A 25,866-nucleotide genomic window follows, 5' to 3' on the forward strand; every position below is an offset into this window, starting at 1 on the left:
GAAACCAAGAGTGGGATGCTCAGTCAACGGGATGCTGAGGTGCCCCTGATACAGTATTATTGATTATAGTCATTATGCTGTACATTATATACCCATGACTTATTTTATATATGAAAGTTTCTACCTTTTGATAACCTTTACTCATTTTTCCCACCACCCCCATCTCTGGTAAACACCAAACTCTTTTCTGTATATCGGAGTTGGGTTGTTTTTTGTATTTGTTTTTTAAGATTCCACACATGAGTGAGATCATATGATATCTGTCTTTCTCTGTCTGACTTATTTCACTTAGTATAATGCCCTCAAGGTCCATCCATGTTGTCAGAAAAAACAGGCTTTCCTTGACTTTTATGGATGAAAAGTATCCCATTGTGTATTTATATCATATTCAATCACTGATGGACACTGAAAGGTTGTTTCCATGACTTGGCTATTGTGAATAATGCTAATGAACATGAGAATGTAGATACTGTTGTAAGTTAGTATTTTTGTTTGCTTTGGACAAATACAAAGAAGTTGAATTGCTTGATCAAATGGTAGTTCTATTTTATTTTATTATTTTTTTTGAAGAATCTCCACATTGTTTTCTATAGTGTACATTCCTACCAACAGTGTACAAGGGTTCCCTTTTCTCCACATCCTTGCCAACTCTTGTTATTTCTTTTTGCTAATAACCATTCTCACAGGGGTGAGGAGATACCTCACTGAGGTTTTGATTTGTATTTCTTTGATGATTACTGATGTTGAGCACCTTTTCATGTACCTATTGGATATCCATATGTCATCTTTAGAAAAATGTCTATTTAGATCCTTTGCCCCCCACCCCCGGTTTTTGTTTTTTTTGAGAGAGAGAAAGAGAGCATGCACATGAGAACTCTGGAGGGGCAGTGAAAGAGGGGGAGAGAATCTCAAGCTGTCTCCACACTCAGTGTGAAGCATGATGCAAGGCTTGATCTCATGACCCTGGGATCACCACCTCAGATCCTGTGCCCATTTTTTAATTGGATTGTTTGTTTGCTGTTGAGTTGTCAGGTCTTTATATATTTTGGATATTAACCCCTTATCAGATATATGATTTGCAAATATTTTCTCCTATTCAGTAGGTTTTCTTTCATTTTGTTGATGGTCCTTTGCTGTGCAAAACTTTTCAGTTGGATGTTAGTCCCACTTGTTCATTTTTGCTTTTGTTGCCTTTCCTTTTAGTGTCAGATCCAAAAAATTGTCTCCAAGATTAAAATCAAGGCTCTTACTGCCTATATTTTCTTAAGGAGTTTTCCTATTTTGGGTTTCATATTCAAGTCTTTAATCCATTTTAGGCTATTTTGTGCATGTAGGGTAGTGGTATGGTTTCATTCTTTTGTATGTAGCTGTAACAGTTTTTCCAGTACCATTTATTGAAAAGATTATCTTTTCCCTTTTGTACATTCTTATCTCTTGTATTGTAAATTAATTAGCCCTATATGCTTGGGTTTAATTCTGGGCTCTCAGTTCTTTTCCATTGATCTATGTGTCTTATTTTTTTATGCCAGTATCATACTGTATGATTACTGTGGCTTTGTAATATAGTTTGAAATCAGGACGTGTGATTTCAAGTCCCACTTGATTCTTCTTTCTCAAAATTGCTTTGGCTATTGGGATCTTATGTACTTCCATATAAATTTTAGGATTGTTTATTCTTTTTTTTGTGGAAAGATCCATTAGAATTTTGAAAGGAATTGCATTAAATCAGTAGATTCCTTTAGGTAGTATGGACATTTTAACAATATTCTTCCAATCTGATCATGATTTCTCTTTCAATTTATTTGTGACGTCTTCAATCTTTCATCAATTTCTTATGGTTTTCACTGGGCATGTTTCTCACTTCCTTGGTTAAATTTATTCCTAGGTATTTCATACTTTTTGATGTAGTTTTAAACCAGATTATTTTATGTCTTTTTATGACAGTTCAATATTATTACATAGAAACACAACAGATTTTTGTATGTTGATTTTTTTAACCTGCAACTTTACTGAATTTGTTTATTCTAGCAGCTTTTTGATGGAATCTGGGTTTTCTATAACCATTCATCTGCAAATAAAGTTTTAGTTCTTCCTTTCCAATTTGGATAGCTGTTAATTATTTTTTCTTGCCTTAAGTGCTCTGGCTATGACTTTCAATACTGCATTGAATAAAATGATAAGAATGGGCATTCTTGTCTTGTTCTTGATCTCAGAGGAAAAGTTTTCAGCTTTCACCATTGAGTAAAATGTTAGCTGTGGGCTTGTCATATATGGCCTTCATTATGTTGAGATATGTTCCCTCTATAACCACTTTTTGAGATTTTTTAAAATCATAAATGGATGTTGAAATCCATCAGATGATTTTTCTGTATATATTGAGAAAATCATAGGATTTTTATCCTTCATTTTGTTAATGTGGTGTATGACATTGATAGATTTACAAATGTCGAACCAGTCCTTGCATCCCTGGAATAAACTGCATTTGATCATGGTGTATGATCCTTTTAGTGTTATTGTTGAATTTGCTAATATTTTGTTGAGGTTTTCTGCATCTGTTCATCAGAGATAGTAGCCTATTGTTTTCTTTTGTATGGTGTCATTGCTACTTTTGGTATTAGGGTAATTCTGGCCTTGTAAAATGAGTTTGAAAATCTCTGCTTTACTTTTTTTGGGAAGAGTTTCAGAGGATTGTTACTCTTACTTAAATGGGTAGAATTCGTCAGTGAAACCATCTGGTCCTGGACTTTTCTTTTGGGGGAGATTTTTGATTAGAGATTTAATTTACTTTTCTGTATCTTCATGATTCACGTTGATAGGCTGTATGCTCCTAGAGTTTTATCCATTTCTTCAGATTTTCCAATTTGTTGAATTCTAATTGTTCATGGTAGTCTCCTATCCTTTGTAAAAATTTCTGGGAAGCCAGTTTCATTTCTGCTTGCTTTTTTTTTTTTTTTTTTGTCACATTTCATTTATTTCTGCTCTTTTTGTTGCTATTTCTTTCTGCTAACTTTGGGTTTAGTTCTTCTTTTCTAGTTTCTTGAAGTATAAAGTTAGGTTGTTTATTTGACCCCTTGTTTCTTAGTGAAGGCATTTGTCATTATTAACTTCCCTCTTACAGCTGCTTTTGATGCATCCCATGAGTTTTGATATGTTGTATTTCCATTTTAAAATTTGTCAAGGAATTTGCTTTTTCTTTTGGTTTCTTCTTTGATGCATGGACTGTTTGGTACAATGTTGTTCAATCTTCACATATTTATAAATTTTCCACTTTCCTTCTTATAACTGATTTTTAGTTTCATACCACTGTGGTGAGAAAAGATGCTTGATATGATTCAGTTCTCTTAAATTTGTGAAGACTTGTGTGGTGTAACATATGATTCTTCCTAGAGAATGTTCCATGTGAGATTAAGAAGACTATGTATTCTGTTGCTTGGATAGAGGGTTCTGTGTGTGTTAAGTCCACCTAGTCTAACATGTCATTTAAGTAAAATGGTTTTTAATATTTTCTTTTTGTAATGTTTATTTACTTTGAGAAAGAGAGAGCATGAGTGTGTGAATCGAGGAGGGGCAGAGAGAGAGGGAGAGACAGAGACTCCCAAGAAAGTTCCACACTGTCAGCGCAGAGTCCAACACAGGGCTCAATTCCATGAACCATGAGGTCATGACTTGAGCTGAAATCAAGAGTTAGATGCTTAACCAACTGAGCCACCCAGGTACCCCTTGAATAGATTTTCTGTTTTGATGATCTAATTGATGAAAGTGGGGAATTTAAGTCCCCTACTATTTTTTAATTGATGTCTGTTTCTCCCTTGACATTGATCAATGTTTGCTTTATGTATTTAGGTGCTTCTTCATTGGGTGAATAAATATTTACAAATGTTATATCCTCTTGTTTGGTTGGTCCTTTTATCATTATTTTATGACCTTGTTTGTCTCTTATTATAGTCTGTCTTAAAGTGTATTTTGTCTGCTATAAGTATACCTACCCCAGCTTTCTTTTGCTTTTCATTTGCATGGAGTATATTTTTTCCACTCTTTACTTTCAGTTTGCCTGTCCTTACATCTGAAGTGAGTCTCTCGTAGGCAGCATATAGATGCATCTTCTATTATCATTCGTTCAGCCAGTCTGTGTCTTTTTTTTTTTTTTAAGTTTATTTATTTATTTTCAGAGAGAGCATGAGTGGGAGAGGGAAAAGAGAGAGGGAGAATCTCAAGTAGGCTCCTCACTGTCAGTGCAGAGCCCAGCCCAGGGCTCAAACCCACAAAACTGTGATATCGTGACCTAAGCCAAAATCAAGATTGGATGCTCAGCTGACTGAGCCATCCAGCTACCCCACTCTCTGGCTTTTTATTGGAGAATTTAGCTCATTTTCATTTAAAGCAATTTATTGGTGAGTAGGTAGTTATTGGCATTTTGTTAATTGTTTTCTGGCTGTTCTTAAAATTTCTTTAGTCCTTTCTATTTTTCTTTCTTTTTTCTTTTGTGATTTGATAATTTTCTGTAGTAATAGGCTTATAGATCTCCTATCTTTTGTGTATCTATAGGTTTTTGCTTTGTGGTTACCATGAGGCTTACATATATCTCACATCACATAGAAATAAATAAAGATGGTCTATTTTAAGTTAATAGCTTAAGTTCAGATGTATTCTAAACCTGACATCTTTTCTCCCTCTTCCACATTTTGTTTTGATGTCACAATTTAAATCTTTTAGTTTTCAATATTAACTTACAAATTATTGTAGTTACAGGTATTTTTACTACTTTTGTCTTTTAACCATCATACTAGATTTATAAGTAGTTAACCAACCACCTTTACAATATGATTATTTCTGATATTTGCTATATTTACCTTGACTACTGAGATTTATACTTTCCTATGTTTTCCTATTGTTAATTAGTGCCTTATGTTTAAGCTTAAGGAAGTCCCTTTAACATTTATTGTAAGTCAGGTCTAGGGGTAATAAACTCCTGAAGCTTTTGCTTGTCTGGAAAACTCATTCACACACCCCCCCCCACCCCAAATCTTAAGGACATCTTTGCTAGAGAGTCTTGTTGGCAGTCTTTTTCTATCATTATTTTGAATATATTGTGCCTACTCCCTCTGGCCTGCCAAGTTTCCACTCAAAAGTCTTGATTTTCTTATGGGATTTCACTTGCATTTAACTAATTGTTTTTCTCTTGATGCTTTTAAGATTCTCTCCTTGTTTTAAGAACAAATATTGTTAAAATACCCAAAGAAATCTACAGATTTAATACAATCCCTATCAAAATACTAGCAGCATTTTTCATGGAACAAATAATCCTAAAATTTGTATGGAACTACAAATGACCCCGCATAGCCAAAGCAGTCTTGAAAAAGAAAATCAAAACTAGAGGCATCACAATTAGAAACTTCATATTATACTACAAAGCTATAGTGATCAAGACAGTATAGTACCGGCACAAAAACAAACACATATAGATCAAAGGAATAGAATGGAAAACCCAGAAATAAACCTACAATTACATGTTCAATTAATCTTCAACAAAGGAGGCAGAATATGCAATGGGAAAAAGACTCAACAAATGGTGCTGGGAAGATTGGACAGCAATACGAAAAGAATGGAATTGGACCACTTTCTTACACCATACACAAAAATAAACCCCAAATAGATTAAGAACTTAAATGTGAGACCTGAAACCATAAAAATCCTAGAAGAGAGCACTGGTTATAATTTCTCTGACAATGGCCATAGCAACATTTTCCTAGACATGTGTCCTGAGGGAAGGGAAACAAAAGCAAAAATAAACTATTTGGATTACATCAAAATAAAAAGCTTCTGCACAGCAAAGGAAACAATCAACAAAACTATAAAAAACAACCTACTGAATGGAAAAAGGTATTTGCAAATGGCATATCTGAAAAAGGGTTAGTATTTAAAATATATAAAGAACTGATACAACTCAACACCAAAAAAAAAATCCAATTTAAAAAATGGGCAGACAACATAAACAGATATTTCCCCAAAGAAAGCATTCAGATGGCCAACAGACACATGAAAAGATGTTCCCCATCATTCATCATCAGGGAAATGCAAATCAAACCATAATGAGATATTACCTCACACCTGTCAAAATGGCTAAAATAAAAAAGACAAGAAACAACAAGTGTTGGCAAGGATGTGGAGAAAAAGGAACTCTTGTGCACTGTTGGTGGGAATGCAAACTAGTGCAGTCATTGTGGAAAACAGTATGGAGTTTCCTAAAAAAATTAAAAACAGAGGCACCTGGGTGGCTCAGTCAGTTAAGTATCTGACTGTTGACTTCAGTGCAGGTCTTGATCTCACAGTTTCGTGAGTTCAAGCCCCAAGTTGGCTCTGTGCTGGTCCTGCAGAGCTCCTTGGGATTCTCTCTCTCTCTTTTTCTCTTTCTCTCTCTCTGCTCCTCCCCTGCTCACCTTCTCTCTGTCTCAAAATAAATGAACTTTAAAAAAAATTAAACAAAAAATTAAAAACATAACTACCATATGATCCAGTAATTCCACTACTGGGTATTTACCCAAAAAATAAAAAACCACTAGTTTATAAAGATAGATGTACCCCTGTTATAGCATTATTTACAATAGCCGAATTATGGAAGCAGCCCAAGTGTCCTATCTATGGATGAATGGATAAAGAAGTGGTATATATATATATACATATATATATATACCACTTCTTTATATATATGTATATATGTGTATATATGTGTGTATATATATATACACACACAATGGAATATTAATCATCCATAAAAAAAATGAAATCTAGCCATTTGCAAGAACATGGGTGGATCTAGGGAGTATATGCTAAGTGAAATAAGTCATAGAAAGACAAATACCATATGATTTCACTCATGTGAAATTGAAGAAACAGATGAACAAACAAAGGAAAAAAAAAAAAGACAAACCAAAAACCAGACTTTAAATATGAAGAACAAACTGGTGGTTACCAGAGGGGAGGTAGGTAGGGGCGGGGGTGAAATAGGTGAAGGGAATTAAGAATACACTTATCTTGATGAGTACTGACAAATATACAGAATTGTTGAATCACTATATTGCACACCTGAAATGAATATAACACTGAACATTAACTTACTGGAATTAAAAAAAAAACACACAGATGTGAGGCTGGACCAATTACCAAAAAAAAAAAAAAAAAAAAAAAAAAAGATTCCCTCCTTATCTTTAACTTTAGACAATTATAATGTGTTTTAGAGTGGGTCTCCAAGAGTAGGGAAGTTTTTAGCTATTATGTCTTTAAGTTCTCTACCCCTTCTCTGTCTCTTCTCATTCTGGAACTCCTATAATATGAATGTTGGTCCACTTGATGCTCTCTCATAAACCCCTTAAATTATCTGCACTTTTTTTTTCTTCCTGCTGCTATTTAGATGAGTTCTGCTGACCTGTCCTTGAATTCACTGCTACTTTCTTCTCATTCATCTGCTTTGATGTTGAATCTCTGTGTTGTATTTTTCAATTCTGTTATTGTATCTATCAGCTCTGTGACTTTTATTTGACACTTTCCTATATTTTCTCTTTGTTAAAATTTGTTCATAAACTTTGTTCATACATTTTTCTGACAAGATTGGTAAGCATCTTTATGACTGTCATTTTGAACTTTTAATCAGGTAAATCACTTACTTGTTTCATGAAAATGTTTTTCTGAGGTTTCATCTTGCTTTCATATGGAACCTATTCCTCTTTCTTCATTTTCTTGACTCTCTGTGTTAGTTTCTATGCATTAGATAAAACAGCTGCCATTCCCTGTTTTGAAGCAGTACCTCATAGGAATGATTTTCATCTTTCAACCCAAGTCTCTCAAACCTTTGTGCTTCTCCAAGCAGCCTACTTTATTCTTAGTGGCTGTCAATAGTTGCGGGTTTGCCAAGACCTGTCAGAGTCCAAAAGGGGAAGATCTTGGTTGGCTCATAGATTCAGACTGATTGGAAACAAACCCTCAGGCAGTAGCTTTTAAAGTATGCAGACATGACTCTTTCATGGGAAGACTGGGAGTGTTTTTGCCATTCCCTCTGAAATGGTAGCCTGTGAATGCAGGTCCCACCGGTCACCAAGAGTTAGGATATCAAGGAACTTGTCCTCTCGGCAGCAGACAAAAGTTGAAGCACCAACCAAGTATACAAGCTCCTTTCTCAGCAACACCAGTGACCTGGAGTAGGGCAGAGGGAGAGCAGGAAGATAGTTCCCACCCTCTGAGATCTCTGGAGAGGATTACAGTTGGCTCTTAGATGTGTATTAAATTAGAATCCTGTCCCTCAGGGTGCAGCCAAGAAGGTATCTTATACACCTCTTTCACAGAAAGACCAGGCATTTCAGTCTGCTGCCTTTCTGCTGTGCCCTAGGGTAGCTGGTTAAGAACTCTTTCTCCATTTATTACAGTCCTTTTGAATGTAAGCCTTGCTGGCCACCAGAGCTAGGTGATCAAAGGGTATCCCCCTAGGTGGCAGCTGCAAAAACTGGAATGCCAAACAAGTGCACAGTTCATTTCCAGGAGATATAGGCAACCTGGAACGAGGCAAGTACAATGACTGTCACTGTCAAAATGACAGAATCCCACATCCAGATATTGGTTGTTCCAAAATAACTCAAATTCTTCAATTACATTTCTCTTTTTTTATTTTTTTAATGTTTGTTCATTTTTGAGAGAGAGAAAGAGTGCAAGCAGGGGAGGGGCAGAGAGAGAGGGAGACAGAATCAAAAGCAGGCTCCAGGCTCTGAGCTGTTAGCACAGAGCCTGACGCTGGCCTTGAACCCAGGAACCATGAGATCATGACCCGAGCCAAAGTCAGATGCTTAAATGACTGAACCACCTAGGTGCCCCTTCAATTACATTTTTTAATACCATGAAGGAAACTATATTAACCACAGTGATACAAAAAGCTGTAGATGTTTAAACGTATACAACTTGATGGGTTTGGAGATACGTATACACCTGTGAAACCATCATTACTATAATTGCCCTAAACTTATCTATCACTTCCAAAAGTTTCCTCCCATACCCCCTTTGTTGTTTTTCCTTTTTTCCTTTGCGGTAAGAGCACTTATCATAATACCTACTCTCTCAGAAAATTTTAAAATACGGTATTAAACATTATAGGTCACATACAGTAGATCTCCAGAACGTTTTGCATAAATTAAATTTTGTACTCTTTGACCAACAGATTCCCATTTCCTCCTCTCCACAACCCCTGGCAACCACCATTCTACTCTCTGCTTCTATGTATTTGACTATTTTGGACTCCACATATAATTGAGATCATGTCTTGCTTTTTTTTTTTTAAGTTTTTAAATTTTATTTTGAGAGAGAAAGCACAAGTAGAGGAGGGGCGGAGAGAAAGGGAGAGAGAGAGAATCCCAAGCGGACTCCGTATTGTTGGTGCAGAGCCCAGCATAGACCTTGAACTCATAAACCATGAAATCATGACCTGAGCTGAAGTTAAAGTTGAAGCTGAAGTTAACCGACTGAGCCACCCAGGAGCCCCAAGATTTGTCTGTGTCTGGCTTAGTTTACTTAGCATCATGTCCTTTAGGCGCATCCATGTTGTGGCAAATGGCAGGATTTCCTTTTTTAAGGCTGAATAATATTCCTCTGTATACCGAGAGTTGTAATTATTTATAAATTTTGGGTATTAACTTACCCTTATTTAATATTTGGCCTGTAAATATTTTCTCCCATTCTGTGGGTTGCCTTTTTATTTTGTTGAGGGCTTCGTTTTTGTAAAGAAGTTTTTTAGTTTGATTTAATCTCATTTGTCTATTTTTGCTTTTGTTGCCTGTGCTTTTGGTGTCCTATCCAAGAAATAATTGGCTAGTCCAATGTCTGGTAGCTTTTACCCTAGATTTTCTTCTAAGACTTTATTGTTTCAGGTTTTGAGTTTAGGTCTTTAATCCATTTTGAGTTGATTATTCAAAATGGAGTGAGATAAGGGTCCAGTTTCATTTATTTACATGTAAATTTCTAATTTTTCTCCCAGCATTTATGGAAGAAATGGTCTTTTCCACGTGTGTATTCGTGGCACCCTTACTGAAGATCAGTTGATTCTTATATGCATGGACTTAGTTCTGGTGCTCTATTCTGTTTCATTAATTTATATTTCTGTTTTTCTGCCCATACCATACTGTTTAGATTATTATAAATTTGTAATATGTTTGAATTGGGCAGTATGATACCTCCAGCTTTATTCTTGATCAAAATTTTTTGAGCTATTTGGGGTTTTCTGTAGTTCCAAAAAAATTTTAGTATTGTCTTCTGTTTTTGTAACAAATGCCATTGGGTTTTGATAAAGATTGCATTGAATGTACAAACTGCTTTGGGAAGTATGAGCTTTTTTTTTTTTTTTAATGTTTATTTTGAGGGGGAGAGAGAGAGAGAGAGAGAGAGACAGGAGGAGGGGTGGAGAGAGAGGGAGGCACAGAATCTGAAGCAGGCCCCAGGCTCTGAGCTGTCAGCACAGAACCCGACACGGAGCTCAAACTCACGAACTGTGAGATCATGACCCGAGCCGAAGTCAGATGCTCAACTGACTGAGCCACCCAGGCACCCCAGGATGAGCTTTTTTTTAAACAAATTTTTAAAATGTTTATTTTTGAGAGAGGTGGGGGAGAGAGAGACAGAGACACAGAGCACAAGCAGGGGAGGGAAGGAGAGAGAGTGAGACACAGAATCTGAGACAGGTTCCAGGCTCCAAGATGTCAGCACAGAGCCTGATGGGTGCTTAATGGGTGCTTGAACCCATGAAATGTGAGATAATGACCTGAACCAAAGTAGGATGCTTAACTGATGGAGCCACTCAGGTGCCCCAGGAAATACGAGCTTTTTAACAATACTGAGTCTTCTAATACATAAACATGAGATGTCCTTCTATGTATTTGTTTTGTTTTTGTTTTGAGAGAGAGAGAGAGATAGAGAGAGAGATTGTGTGAGCAGGAGAGGGGCAGAGGGAGAGGGGAAAAGAATCTCAAGCAAGCTCCACGCCCAGCATGGAGCCTGACGTGATGCTCCATCCCAGGACTGTGAAATCATGACCTGAGCAGAAATCAAGAATCAGATGCTTAACTGACTGAGCCACCAGGCACCCCATTTATTTCTTTTTAAATTTATTTCTTTAAAAAATGTTTATTTTTGAGAGAAGGAGATAGAGTGTTGGTGGGGGAGGGGCAGAGAGGGAGGGAGACACAGAATCTGAAGGAAGCTCCAGGCTTTGAGCTGTCAGCACAGGGCCCTACATGGGGCTCGAACTTACGAACTGCAAGATCATGACCTGAGCTAAAGTTGGATGCTTAACTGACTGAGCCACCCAGGTGCCCCCTTTTTAAATTTCTTAAGTCAGTGTTTTGTAGTTTTACGTGTATAAGGGTTTTACTCCTTGGTTAAATTTATACTTAAGTATTTCTTTTTAAAAAATATTATTGTAAATGGAACTGTTTTTTAAATTTCCTTTTTGGTAGGTGGTTAATATATAGAAATGTAGTTGATTTTTGTATGTTGGTTTTGTATCCTGTGTTGTTACTGAATCCATGTACTCTGTTTTTTGTGGAGTCTTTAAGGTTTTCTACATTTAAGATTATGTCATTTGCAAACAGGTAGTTTCACTTCTTCCTTTGCAATTTGGGTGCCTTTGTTTACTTTTTGTTTTTAATTGTTCTGCCTTATACTTTAAGTACCATGTTGAATTGGAGAGGGGGGAAGTGGACATCCTTGTTTTAGAAGTTAAATGTGATGCTTTCAGCTTTTCACTGTTGAGTACGATGTTACCTGTGGCCTTTTCACAAATGGCCTTTATTGTGTTGAGGTGCATTTGTTTTAGTACTTGCTTTGTTGAGAGTTTTTTCTTTCTTACCATGAGAAGGAGATGAATTTTGTCAAATGCTTTTCCTGCATGTATTGAGATGATTATGTTAATTTTATCCTTTGTTCTGTTAAATGTGGCATGTCACGTTTACTGATTTTTCTATGTTGAACGATCCTTGCATTCCAAGGATATGATTCTTTTAACGTGCTCTTGAACTAAGTTTGCTAGTATTTTGTTGGGGATTCTTGCAACTATGTTTGTCAGAGATGTTTGACTTGTAGTTTTCTTCTCTTCTGGTGTCTTTGTCAGTCTTTGGTATCACGGTGGTGTTGGTCTCATAGAATAGGTGGAAGTGTTCCCTCTTCTTTGACTTTTTGGAAGTGTTTGGAGAGGACTGGTATTAATTTTTTTGATGATTGGTAGGATTCACCTGTGAATCCATCTGGTCCTGGACTTTTCTTTGTTGGAAGGTTTTTAATTACTCCTTTACTTTTCTCATTTGCTATTGGTCTTTCAGGCTTTCTGTTTCTTCTTGATTCAGTCTTGGTAGGTAGTATGTTTGTAGGAATTTTGCTATTTCATGTAGGTTTTTCAAGTTACTGGTGTATAATTTTGGTAATAGTCCCTTACAATCCTTTTTATATCTGGGGGATCAGTTGTAATGTCTCCTCTTTTGTTTCTGTTATTATTTGATTCTTCTCTCTTTATTTCTTAGTCTACCTAAAGGTGTGTTGACTTTATATTTTCCCAAAAGAATTCTTAATTTCATTGATTTTTTAAAAATGTATTTCTATTCTCTATTTCAGTTCTAATCTCTATTACTTCTTCCTTCTGCCAACTTCATGAATAGCTTGTTGTTGTCTAGTTCCTTGAGGTATAAAGTTATGTTGTTTATTCTACATTTAAAAAAAAAAAGCTTACTGCTATAGCCTTGCTTGTTAATACTGTTTTTGCTGCCTCCAATATGTTTGGATATATTGTGTGTCCATTTTTGTTTCTTTAGAGATATTTTCTTATTTCCCTTTTGATTTCATATGTGACGCAATAAATGTTTGAGTATGCTTTTAAAGTTGTGAGTATTTGTGAATTTTCTCATTTTCTTTTTATTCATTTCTTTTTATTTTTCTTTTTGATTATTGGATTTTCTTTTTTTTTTATTTAAATTTTAGTTTTTAACATATAGTACAATATTGGCTTCAGGAGTAGAATTCAGTGATTCATCACTTACTTAAAACACCCAGTGTTCACCACAACAAGAACTTTCCTTCATATCCATCACCCATCTAGCTCAACCCTCATCCACCTCCCTCCATCACCCTTAGTTTGTTCTATATCATTAAGAGTCTTGTGTGGTTTGCTTCCCTTTCTTCTTCTCTCCCTTCCTATATGTTCATCTGTTTTGTTTATTAAATTCCACATATGAGTGAAATCATATGGTATGTGTCTTTCTCTGATTGACTTATTTCATTTAGCATACTACATTCTAGCTCTGTCCATGTCACTGAAAATGGCAAGATTTTGTTCTTTTTCATGGCTGAGTGATATTCTACTACACATACATATGTATACATAATATTTTCTTTTTCCAATCACCAGTCAGTGGACATTTGGACTCTTTCTATTGTTTGGCTATTGTTGCTAATGCTGTTATAAACACTGGGGTGCATACACCCCTTCAAATCTGTATTTTTGTATCCTTTGGGTAAATACACAATAGTGTCACTACTGGATTGCAGGTTAGTTCTATGTTTAGGTTTTTGAGGAAACTATACTGTTCTCCAGAGTGGCTGCACCAATTTGCCTTTCCACTAGTGGTGCAAGAGGATTCCCCATTCTCCACATCCTTGCTAACACCTGTTGTTTCTTGTGTTGTTAATTTTAGCCATTCTGACAGGTGTGAGGTGATATCTCATTGTGTTTTTGATTTGGATTTCCCTAATGATGAGATGTTAAGCATCTTTTCATATGTCTGTTAGCCATCTGGATGTCTTCTTTGGAAGAGTGTCTGTTCATGTCGTTTGCCCATTTCTTCACTGGATTATTTGGTCTTGGGGTATTGAGTTTGATAAAGTCTTTATAGATTTTTAGATATGAACCCTTTATATGATGTGTCATTTGCAAATATCTTCCCCCAATCTCACTGGTTGCCTTTAAGTTTTGTTGATTGTTTCCTTCACTATCCAGAAGCTTTTTATCTTGGTGAGGTCCCAGTAGTTCATGTTTGCTTTTGTTTCCCTTGCCTCTGGAGATATGTCTAGTAAGAAGTTGCTATGGCTGAGGTGAAAGAGGTTGCTGCTGCTTTTCTCCTCTAGGATTTTTGTAATTTCCTGTCTCACATTTAGGTCTTTCATCTATTTTGAATTTATTTTTTTGTATGGTGTAAGAATCAGTAATCAAAAATCTTCCAACAAACAAGAGTCCTGGGCCAGATAGCTTACCAGGGGGATTTCTACCATATATTTAAAGAAGAGTTAATACCTATTCTTCTCAAACTGTACCAAAAAACAGAAATAGAAATCTTCCAAACTCATTCTATGAAGCCAGCATTACCTTTTTTCCAAAACCAGACTAAGACTCCACTAAAAATGAGAATTATAGGCCAATATAATATCCCTGATGAACCTGGATGGCAAAAATTCTCAACAAGATACTAGCAAATCAAATTCAAGAGTACATTAAAAGAATTACCATGATCAAATGGGATTTATTTCTGGGCTGCAGGGCTGGTTTGGTATTCACAAATCAATTAATGTGATACACCACATTAATAAAAGAAAGGATAAGAACCATATGATCCTGTCAATAGATGCAGAAAAAGCATTTGACAAAAATACAGCATCTATTCTTTTTTTAAAAAGTTTTTAAAATGTTTATTTTTGAGAGAGAGAGAGAGACAGAGCATGAGTGGGGGATGGGCAGAGGGAGAAGGAGACACAGAGTCTGAAGCAGGCTCCAGGCTCTGAGCTCTCAGCATAGAGCTCGATATGGGGCTTGAGCCCACGAATGGTGAAATCATGACCTTAGCTGAAGTCAGATGCTTAACTGAGTGAGCCACCCAGGTGCCCCCAGCATCCATTCTTAATAAAAACTGTCAACAAAGTGGGGATCACTGGAACACACCTCAACATCATAAAGGCCATATATGAAAGACCCACAACTCATATCATCCTCAATGGGGAAAACCTAAAGAATGGACCTAGAATGTATTAAGCTAAGCTCAAGCCTTTCCCCTATAGTCAGGAACAAGACAAGGATGTCCACCCTCACCATTACTATTTAACATAGTACAGGAAGTCTTAGCTTCAGCAATCAGGCAACAAAAAGAAATAAAGGGCATACAAATTGGCAAAAAAGAAGTCATACATCCACTATTTGCAGGTGACATGATACTCTATGTAGAAAACCAAAGACTCCACCAAAAAATTGCTAATACATAAATTCAGCAAAGTCACAGGATATAAAGTCAACGTGCAGAAATCTGTTGCATTTCTATCACCAATAATGAAGCAGTGGAAAGAGAAATCAAGGAATCATTCCCATTAACAATGCACCAAAACCAGTAAGATACCTTGGAATAAACCTTACTAAAGAGATAAAAGGTCTGTACTCTGAAAATACAGATTTATGAAAGAAATTAAAGAGGACAAAAAGAAATGGAAAAGCAATCCATGATCATGGATTGGAAGAACAAACTTTGTTAAAATGTCTACACTACTCAGTGCAATCTACACATTAAATGCAATCCCTATCAAAATACCACCAACATTCTTCACAGAGTTAGAAAAAACAATCCTGAAATTTGTATGGAACCACAAAGACCCAGAATAGCCAAAGCAGTCTTGAAAAAGAAAAAACCGGAGGCATTGTGATTCTGGATTTCAAGCTATATTACAAAGCAGTAGTGATTAAGACAGTATGGTACTGGCACAAAAACAGATGGAAACAAGAGAACAGAATACAACAGATGGAAACAATGGAACAAAATAGAAAACCCAGAAATGGACCCACAGCTATACAGTCAACTCATCTTCGACAAAGCAGGAAAGAGTATCCAATGGAAAAAAAGACTGTCTCTTCAAATGGTGTTGGGAAAACTGGATGGTGACATGGAGAAGAATTACTTTCTAATTTCATTCCATTGTGATCAGAAAAGATATTTAAAATGATTCCGGTCTTTTTAAATTTGTTAAGACCTGTTTTGTGAACTAGTATGTGATCTATCATGGACAATGTTTCATGTGCACTTGAGAAGAATGAGTATTTTGTTTTGGGGTGGAATGTTCTATATATGTTCAGTTTCCATTTTGTCTATAGTGTCATTCAGTTCTGCTGTGTTACTGAATTTTTGTGTGTGTAGATGATCTATCCATTATAAAGAGGTGGGTATTGAACTATACTACTATTTTATTACTGTCTACCTCTCTTTTCATATCTGTAAATGTTTGCTTTATATGTTAATATGTATTGACAGGTATATAGTTGATGTTGCGCGCATGTTTATTTATAATTGTTAAATCTTCCTGGTAAATTGACCTTTTTATTGTTATGTAATGTCCTTTGTCTCATGATAGTTTATCAGTTAAAGTCTCTTTTGTCTACTGTAATGACTCCTCTCTTTTGGTTACCTGTAGCCACCCTTGTACTTTCAGGCTATGTGTATTTTTAAATCTAAAGTGAGTCTCTTGTAGATAGCATATAGTTGAGTCTTTTTAAATTTTTTAATCCATTCAGCCATACTATCTTTTGATTGAGGAATTTAATCCATTTACATTTAAAGTAATTACTGTGATAGGAAAAGACTTAATATAACTATTTCATTAACTGTTTTCTGTTTTGTAGTGATTTTGTTTCTTCTTCAACTTGTCTTTATTTGATGATTGCAGCAGCAGCAGCAGTATGCTTTGATTCTTTTCTCTTTATCTTTGGTGTATCTATTGTGCCTTTTGTTTTTGTAGTTACTACTGGGCTCACATCAAACATTTTCTAGTTAAGGCAGTCTGTTTTAAGCTAATAACAACTTAATTTTACTTATGTGCAGAATGTGTACACTTCTCTCACATAAACTTTGTTGATTCTAGATTTTACTTCTTTCTATGTTGTGTTCCATTTTAGTGGTGATAGTTATTCTTAGTACATTGGTCTTAATTTTTGTATACTAGTGTTAAAAGTGATATACATGCCACTATTAAAGTATATCCTTTAACAGTGACAGTTCATATGCTTTTATGTTATTGTTTATACTTTTTTTTGTTTGTTTCAAACTAAACTCCCTTTAGTTTTTATTGTAAGGCACATCTAGCATAATATACTCCCTCAGGTTTTGTTTGTATGGGAGACTCTCTCCTTTATTCTTAAAATACAGTTTTGTCAGGTAAAGTATTCTTGGTTTGTACTTTTTTTTGTTTCAGTGCTTTGAATATATCATCCCGCCCCCCCCGCCTTTTTTTTAGAAAAAGTTTTAATGTATATTTATTTTTGAGACAGAGAGAGAGTGTGAGTAGGAGAGGGGCAGAGAGAGAGGGAAACACAGAATCTGAAGCAGGATCCAGGCTCCAAGCTGTCAGCACAGAGCCTGACATGGCTGAACTCACCGTGAGATCATCACCTGAGCTGAAGTTGTACACTTAACCGACTGAGCCACCCAGGCACCCTTCATCCCTCTCTCTTTTGACTTACACAGTTTCTGTGGAGAAATCCACTGATAGTCTTAGGTGCTATTCCTTGTTATAGTCCCTTGGTGTGACAAGTCATTTTCTTTTGCTGCTGTGAAAATGTTTTCTTTTTACTTTAGACAATTTACTTGAACCTCTTTGGGAACTTTTAGGCTTCACAAATTTGGATGTTCATTTTCCTGCTTATATTTGAGATGTTTCAACCACTGTTTCTTTAACTTTTTGGTCTCTCTCTCTCCTTCTGGGACACCTATAGTGTGAGTATTTGTTCTTTTGGGGTATCATATTAAGTCCCATAGGGTTTCTTCACTTTTTCACTTGTTTTTTAATGTTTATTTTTGAGAGAGAGTGGGAGTGGGAGAGGGGTGGGGGGGGCACAGAGGTTCTGAAGTGGGCTGCATACCAACAACAGAGAGCCTGATGTGGGGATCGAACTCATGAACCATGAGATCATGACCTGAGCTGAAGTTAGACGCTTAACTTAAATGAGTCACCCAGGCACCCCTCATTCTTTTCTTTTTTGTTCTTTTAAATTTGGAATTTCAAATGACTTGTCTTTGAGTTTGTTGGGGTTTTTTCTGCTTAATTGATTCTGCTGTTGAAGTTAATGGAATTTTTAGTTTTATCATTATATTCTTCAGCTCCAGATTTCTGTTTTGTTTTTTTTTAATAGGTTGGTTTTTGTTTGTTTGTTTTTGAGCTTCATCATTTTGTTCATGTATTGTTTTCCTAATTTTCTTTAGTTATCTGTGTTCTCTTTTAGCTCACTGAACTTTTTTCCTTTTAAATTTTTATTTATTTTGAGAGAGCAAGCGAGTGGGGTTGGGGCAGAGAGAGAGGGAGAGAGAGAATCCAAGCAGGCTCCACACTGTCAGCGCAGAGCCCGATGCAGGCCTCAATCTCATGAACTGTGAGATCATGACCTGAGCTGAAATCAAGAGTCAGAGGCTTAACTGACAGAGCCACCCAGGTGCCCTCACTGGGCCCCCTATCTATCTATCTATCTATCTACCTACCTACCTACCTATCTATCTATCTATCTACATTGAGCTTTGTAAAGATGATTTTATTTGGAATTCTTTGTCAAGCAGTTTGTGGATTTCCATTTCTTTGGCACTGGTTACTAGAACTTTTTGTTTCCTTTGGTGGTACTGTGCCCACTTCTTTGTGACTTTATAGCCTTGCACTGGTGTCTGTGCAACTAAAGGAGCAGGGACCTCTTCCATTCTTTACAGAGTGTTTTTGGCAGGTAAAGACCTACTCCGGCAGGTAAAGACCTACTCCTGCAGGTCCCCAGATAGACAAGCCTGCCTCCAGGGTTGCAGTGGAGCAGAACCAGGGCCAGGTCATGGGGCTACTTCCTGGTCTACAGTTAGGTTACTAGTTGGCTGATTTATCATTGGGGGCATCATCAGGCATAGCTTGTGCTGCTTGTCCAGGTGGAAAGGCTACTTCTGAGTCCACAGTTAGCCCGCCTATTACTTGGGACATGGATTGGCATGTCTCTTCACAGGTCCCTAGGTGGACCAGACTGGCTGTGGGATCACAGTTGAGCAGCTGGAACTGAATATGGGGTTGCTTCTAGGTTTGCAGTTGGGTCTGTAGTCAGTGGGCCTATTAGTGGGGTTACAGGCACATGACATTCCTGCCAGGCCCGCTAGTGTAGATCCATGTATATGGGGTGATAGAGCTGCTCCTAGGTCTGTGGTCAGGTCCTGGGGCAGGGGTATGCTTTCTCAAAGAATCCTCTGTCTTGGGCTCCATTGTGCTCTTGCAACTTTCTTCCTGGATTTTGAAGCCCCCACAATGGTACTTATGTTTGTAGATAGTTGCCAAATTGGTGTTTATGGGGAGGGGGGAATGAGGGCTGGAGACCTATTCTGCCATCTTGCTAGTAACCATCAACTAGCTGCTGGCCTTGTTGAATACTATAAACTCCACATTTTTCTTCAAATTCAAAAGAAACAAAATTGGAAAATGCCATTTCTTTCCTACATAGAATCATGTATCTTTAAACTACTAATGCCAAAAACATAGCTCTAAATTGTTTATTCAACTGTTCATCCTTCATGAGAACCATTCCATTTTTTTATTTTATAGATGAGGACAACAAAAGAATTGAAGTAATAGTATTTTGGGTTGGAGTTGGGACCATACATAGGCCTTGTGGCATATCCTTGGTAGACCTCAGTTTGTAAAACAACAGCAGTAAAGTAAGTGCTATATGCCTGGCACTATACAATACTTCTTAAAAGTTCTTTTTCCTTCCTGTCCACTTGCCTCAGAAGTTGCTCTTATGCACTTCTTTCTCTGGGCTATGTAGGAAAAAAAACCCCAAAAACGTCATAAAAAGTCTCTTAACTCCACATGCCTCTCTTGTCCTTCTCCATATCCTTTTTTTGTTCCAACTTCGGCATTTCAAAGTTTCAAAGACTTTAGTTAAGCGGAAATGACCCCTTTTCAGGGAGAAAGGTAAGAAAATAAATAGGCCAAACTAAGATTCATCTTTAGGGGATAGTGAAAAGGGAACATAGTGTGAACATTCAAATATTAACTACTTTTGTCTCTTCACACACAGTCAACTATGTGTTATTTGTACTTTCTTTTTCTATAAATGCTCACACAGTTTCTTCTACATGTTGAAATTCTTTGAAGGCCATCTGCTCAGCTGAATATCTTGGCTAGAAGTGATTGCTCTATTACCTCCTCATGCTTATTTGGGGTAGCACTTGTAGTCTAACTTACTGTGTACATTTCTTTCTTACTAAATTAGGTAAGGATGAAGCCATTTTTCTCAGTTACCTTCAGAACCTGTCTTATCAAATTGTAATCTCTAAGCCAGAAGTATACACATCACTGGCAGCTTGTTGGAAGGTCAGAATCATGGGCTCTACTCAAGACCTATTCAGTGAGAACCAACATTTTAAGAAGATCCCCAAATTTATTTGTATAATCATTATAATTAAGCTTTTGTTAAAACAAGCTGACTTAGTATTTTACACTATATTTACCAAGAACTGTCTTATAACACACCAACTAGAAATGCTCAGGGATTTCTTAGTTTCTTGCCAGCCATAATATTGTTATTCTGTTATGCTTTAAATACTTTGAGTAACTTGGATACCATTACCTTCTTCATTACAGGTCTTAGTCATCAAAGATTCAGCACAGGTGTCTTTTTCAAGTTCATTTCTTCTGTCAAGTACTTGTCTGTTGTTGTTTTTTAATTGGAAAAAGGATTAAAAAGAAAATTATAGGGTTAATATGTCATAGAATTTTTTCAATTTTCCCATCATTAAATAATTTACAGGACATTTTTGAAGAGCAATTAAATTCAAATTTAAGATACAAATAAAATATTTTACATACACAATTTTCAAAAGAAGTAGTGGAAACAAAATGTGACATTCTACTGGGGTATTACAGGATTAGAATGGATGGTAAAAATTTCCTATTAAATACATTTTATTTTCCTGATTTTAAAAGTAATTTATTACTACAGAAAAATTAAAAAAAAAAAACACAAAGGAAAAAAACAATAATATAATTCAGATTTCCAGAGTTCTCATCTGGATAATTAGCTTCTATATGTAAGCATCTTTAAAAAAAATTTTTTTTAATGTTTATTCATTTTTGAGAGAGAAAGAGCGTGCAAGCTGGGGAAGAGGCAGAGAGAGGGAGACACAGAATCCAAAACAGGCTGCAGGCTCTGAGCTGCCGGCACAGAGCCCGATGCAGGGCTCAAACTCACAAGCCATGAGATCATGACCTGAGTTGAAGTCGGACGCCCAACCAACTGAGCCACCCAGGTGCCCCAAGCATCTTTTTAAACAAAGCTGAGATAACACTATCTTATAAAATTTTATATAGCTCTCATACAGTTTTTGTTACATTTTGTATGTAAATTATTACACATTAAAATGGACTATTTTTTTTTAAAATGGACTTTTAAAGATGTAGGTTTTAGGGGTGCTGGGTGGCTCAGTCGGTTGAGCATCTGACTTTAGCTCAGGTCATAATCTCATGGTTTGTGAGTTCAAGCCCCGCCTGGGGCTCTGTGCTGACAGCTCAGAGCCTGGAGCCTGCTTCAGATTCTGTGTCTCCCTCTCTCCCTGCTCCTCCCCTGCTTGAGCTCTGTCTCTCTCTCTCTCTCTCTCAAAAAAATAAAATAAACATTAAAAAAAAAAAAAAGATGTAGATTTTAGGGGCACCTGGCTGGCTCAGTCAGAAGAGCATGTGACTCTTTTTGTTTTTTCTTTTTAAAGTTTATTTATTTGAAAGGGGGAGTGGCAGACAGAGGGAGAGAAGAATCCCAATCAGGCTCTGCACAGTCAGCACAGAGCCCAATGAAGGGCCGGAACTCACAGACCATGAGATCATGACCTGAGTGAAGATCAAGAGTCAGAGCTTAACTGATTAAGCCACCCAGGCACCCCAGAGCATGGGACTCTTGGTCTTAGGGTCATGAGTTTGAGCCTCACATTGGATGTAGAGATGACTTAAAAATCTTTAAAAGAAAGATGTAGATTCTATGAATTTAACAGATGTATAGATTTGTGTTACTGCTATCACAATCAGAATAAAAATAGTTTCAGCATGTGAAAAAAAAAACTCCCTCATACCTAACAGTCACACTTTCACCTCTATTAGTAAGCCTAGGAACCACTAATTTTGCTAGCTTGTCATTTCATGTTCTTAACAGTATCCTTTGAAGAGCAAAAGTTGATGAAGTCTAGCTTGTCAAATTTGTTTTTTTATGGATTGTACTTTTAGTGTCAGTTCTGAGAATTCTTAGACTAATACCAGATCATGAAGATTTACTTAAATGTTTTCTTTTAAATGTTTTATAGTTTTACATTTTATATTTCGATGTATGATACATTTAGGGTTAATTTTTTAATAAGGTATGAGGTTTACTTTGGGGCTCATTGCTTTTATACATAAGATGTCCAGTTGTTCTAATACCATTTATTGAAGAGTATTCTTACTCCACTGAATTGCATTTGTACGTCTGTCAGAAATCAATGGGGCATATTGCATAGGTTTATTTCTGGATTCTCTGTTCAGTTTTATTCTGTCAATCTGTCCTTTTGCTAATACCACGATTTTTTGATTAGTATAGATTTAGAGAAGGGCATGGCAAACCACAGTCCATGGGAAATTAAAGTGATGCCCATTTTTGTAGATAAAGTTTTATTGGAACACACCCACACCCATTTATTTCCATAATATCAATGGCTGCTGTTTTATTTTAACAGCAGACTTAAGTAGCTGTGACAGGGATTGTATGATTTGCAAAACCTAAAACATTTACTAAATGACCCTTTATAGAAAGTGTTTGCTAGTTCTTGCTTTAGAAAAAGTCTTAAGATCATGCATGATTTTTCCAACATTATTTCTCTTCTTCAAAATTGTTTTCGGTATTCTAATTTCTTTGTCCTTTTATATAAGTTTTAGAATCAGCTTGTCCATATCTACACAGAATCTTTCTGGGATTTTGATTAGAATTGTTTTAAAACTTTAGATCAATCAGAAGACAACTGATATGTGTACCATATTGAGTTTTTCAGTCCATAAACATGGTATGTGTCTCCATTTATTGTGGTCTTCTTTGATTAGTGTAAGCAGTATTTGAAACATACTTTAAAACTCTCTCAAAACAAAGTCCAGGAACAGATGGCTTCACATTTGAATTCTACAAAACTTTACTTTTTTCCCCAAGTTTTATTTAAATTCCAGCTAGTAAAAATATAGTGCAGTATTTGTTTCGGGTACAGAATTTAGTGATTCATCACTTATATACGACACCCATGCTCATCACAAGTGCCCTCCTTAATACACATCACCTCTTTAATCCATCCCTTTGTCCACCTAGTAACCATCAATTTGTTCTCTCTAGTTAAGAGTCTGTTTCTTGGTTTGCCTCTCTTTTTTTCCCCGTGTTCATTTGTTTTGTTGCTTAAATCCACATAAGAGTAAAATTATATGGTATTTGTCTTTCTCTGATTTGTTTTGCTTAGCATAGTACTCTCTAGCTTTATTCACATGGTTGCAAATGGCCAGATTTCATTCTTACTTATAGCTGAGTAATATTCTATTGTATATATATGCCACTACTTCTTCATCAGGTGAAGGACATTTGGGCTCTTTCCATAATTTGGTTGTTGTTGATAATGCTGCCAGAAACATCGGGGTGTATGTATCCCTTTGAATTAGCATGTTTTTATCCTTTGGGTAAATACCTAGTAGTAAAATTGCTGGATCATATGGCAGTTCTATTTTTAACTTTCTGGGGAACCTCCATACTGTTTTCCAGAGTGGATGTACCAGTTTGCATTCCCAACAGTGCAGAAGGTTCCCCTTCTCCACATCCCCACCAGCATCTGTTGTTTGATGAGTTAGTTGTTCATTTTAGCCATTCGGACAGGTGCGAGGTATGTGTGGTTTTGATTTGTATTTATCTGATGATGAGTGATGTTGAGTACCTTTTCGTGTGTCAGCCATCTGTATATCCTCTTTGGAAATATGCCTGTTCATGTCTTCTGCCCATTTCTTAAACTGGATTGTTCTTTGGGCGTTGAGTTTTGTAAGTTCTTTATAAATGTTGGATATTAACTTTTTATCAAATATGTCATTTGCAAATACCTTTTCCCATTCCATAGGTTGCCTTTTAGTTTTGTTGATTGTTTCCTTTGCTGTGCATAACATTTTATTTTCATGAAGTCCCAGTAGTTTATTTTTGCTTTTCTTCTTTGCCTCAGAAGACCTATCTAGTAGGAAGTTGCTATGGCCAGTGTCAAGAGGTTATTGGCTGTGTTCTTCTGTAGGATTTTAATGGTTACCTGTCTGACATTTAGGTTTCCCATCCATTTTGAATTTATTTTTCTGTATGGTGTAAGAAAGCAGTCCAGTTTCATTTTCCTGGATGTTCTTGTCCAGTTTTCCCTAAACCATTTGTTGAAGAGACTGTCTTTTTTCCATTGGATATTCTTTCCTGCTTTGTTGAAGATTAATTGACCTTGACCATATAGTGGTGAGTTCATTTCTGGGGTGTCTATTCTGTCCTCTTTTGTGCCAGTCTGTTTTTGTTGCCAGTACCATACCACACTGTCTTGATCACTACAGCTTTGTAATATAACGTGAAATCTGAAATTTGTGATGCCTCCATCTTGGCTTTTCTTTTTCAAGAGTGCTTTGGCTATTTGGGTTCTTTTGTGGTGCCATATAAATTTTAGGATTGTTTGTTCTAGTTCTGTGAAAAATGCTGTTGGTATTGTGACAGGAATGGCATTAAAACTGTAGATTGATTTGGGTAATAGAGACATTTTAACAATATTTGTTCTTCCAATTCATGAGTGTGGAATGTTTTCCCATTTCTATGTCATCTTCAGTTTCTTTCATTAGTGTTTTACAGTTTTCAGAGTTCAGATCTTTTACCTCTTTGGTTAGGTTTATTCCTAGGTATCTTGTAGGTTTTGGTACAAGTGTAAGTGGGATTGGTTCTTTGTTTTCTCTTTCTGCTGCTTCATTATAGTATCTAGAAATGCAACAGATTTCTGTACATTGATTCTGTGTCCTGTGACTTCACAGAATTCATGTACCACTTATAGCAATTTTTTTGGTCGAGTCTCTTGGGTTTACCATATACAGTATCATGTCATCTGCAGACAAAGTTTGACTTCTTCCTTTCTAATTTGGATGCCTTTTATTTATTTTGTTGTCTGATTGCTGAGGCTAGGACTTCCAGTACTATGTTAAAAAGTAACAGTGAGAATAGACATCCTTGCCTTGTTCCTGACTGTGTAAGGGAAAAGCTCTAATTTTTTCCCCATTGAGGATGATATTAGCTGTGAGTTTTTCATATATGGCCTTTATGATGTTGAGGTAGTTCCCTCTAACCGTACTTTGCTGAGGTTTTTTGTTTATTGTTTTTGTTTTTTTCTTATGTATAGATGTTGTACTTTGTCAAATGCCTTTTCTGTATCTGTTGAAAGGACTGTATGGTTCTTATCCTTTCTTTTTATTAATGTGGTGTATCACATTGATTGATTTGCAAATAGTGAACTACACTTGTAGCCCTGGAATAAATCCCACTTGATTATGGTGAATGATTTTTTTAATGTACTGTTTTCATTTGATTCTAGTATTTTATTGAGAATTTCTGCATCCATGTTCATCAGGGATATTGGCCTGTATTCTTTTTTAGTGAAGTCTTGTCTGGTTTTGGTATCAGGGTAATGCTGGCATCATAGAATGAATTTTCAAGTTTTTCTTCTATTTGTATTTTTTGGAATAGTTTGAGAATAGGAATTAACCTCCTCATTATTTTTTTAATAGGAAATTTATTGTCAAATTGGTTTCCAT

The 25,866-nt window shown here is 36.2% G+C and overlaps 1 protein-coding gene across 6 annotated transcripts in view; it reads right to left on the reverse strand.

Annotated features, from left to right (window-relative positions):
• The window catches only part of WDPCP (WD repeat containing planar cell polarity effector), a 381,742-nt gene that overhangs the window by 10,453 nt on the left and 345,423 nt on the right, over positions 1 to 25,866 (reverse strand). For 4 of the 6 annotated variants that reach the window (XM_049650302.1, XM_049650297.1, XM_049650301.1 and 1 more), the window contains one exon: positions 20,633 to 20,712. The exons of the other annotated variants lie outside the window; for them this stretch is intronic. In XM_049650302.1, coding sequence (XP_049506259.1) covers positions 20,633 to 20,712 — 80 coding nt within the window. The remainder of the gene's footprint in view (positions 1 to 20,632; positions 20,713 to 25,866) is intronic. 6 annotated transcript variants of the gene reach the window in all.

This window comes from Panthera uncia, assembly GCF_023721935.1.
Source record: "Panthera uncia isolate 11264 chromosome A3 unlocalized genomic scaffold, Puncia_PCG_1.0 HiC_scaffold_11, whole genome shotgun sequence".
NCBI lineage: Eukaryota > Metazoa > Chordata > Mammalia > Carnivora > Felidae > Panthera > Panthera uncia.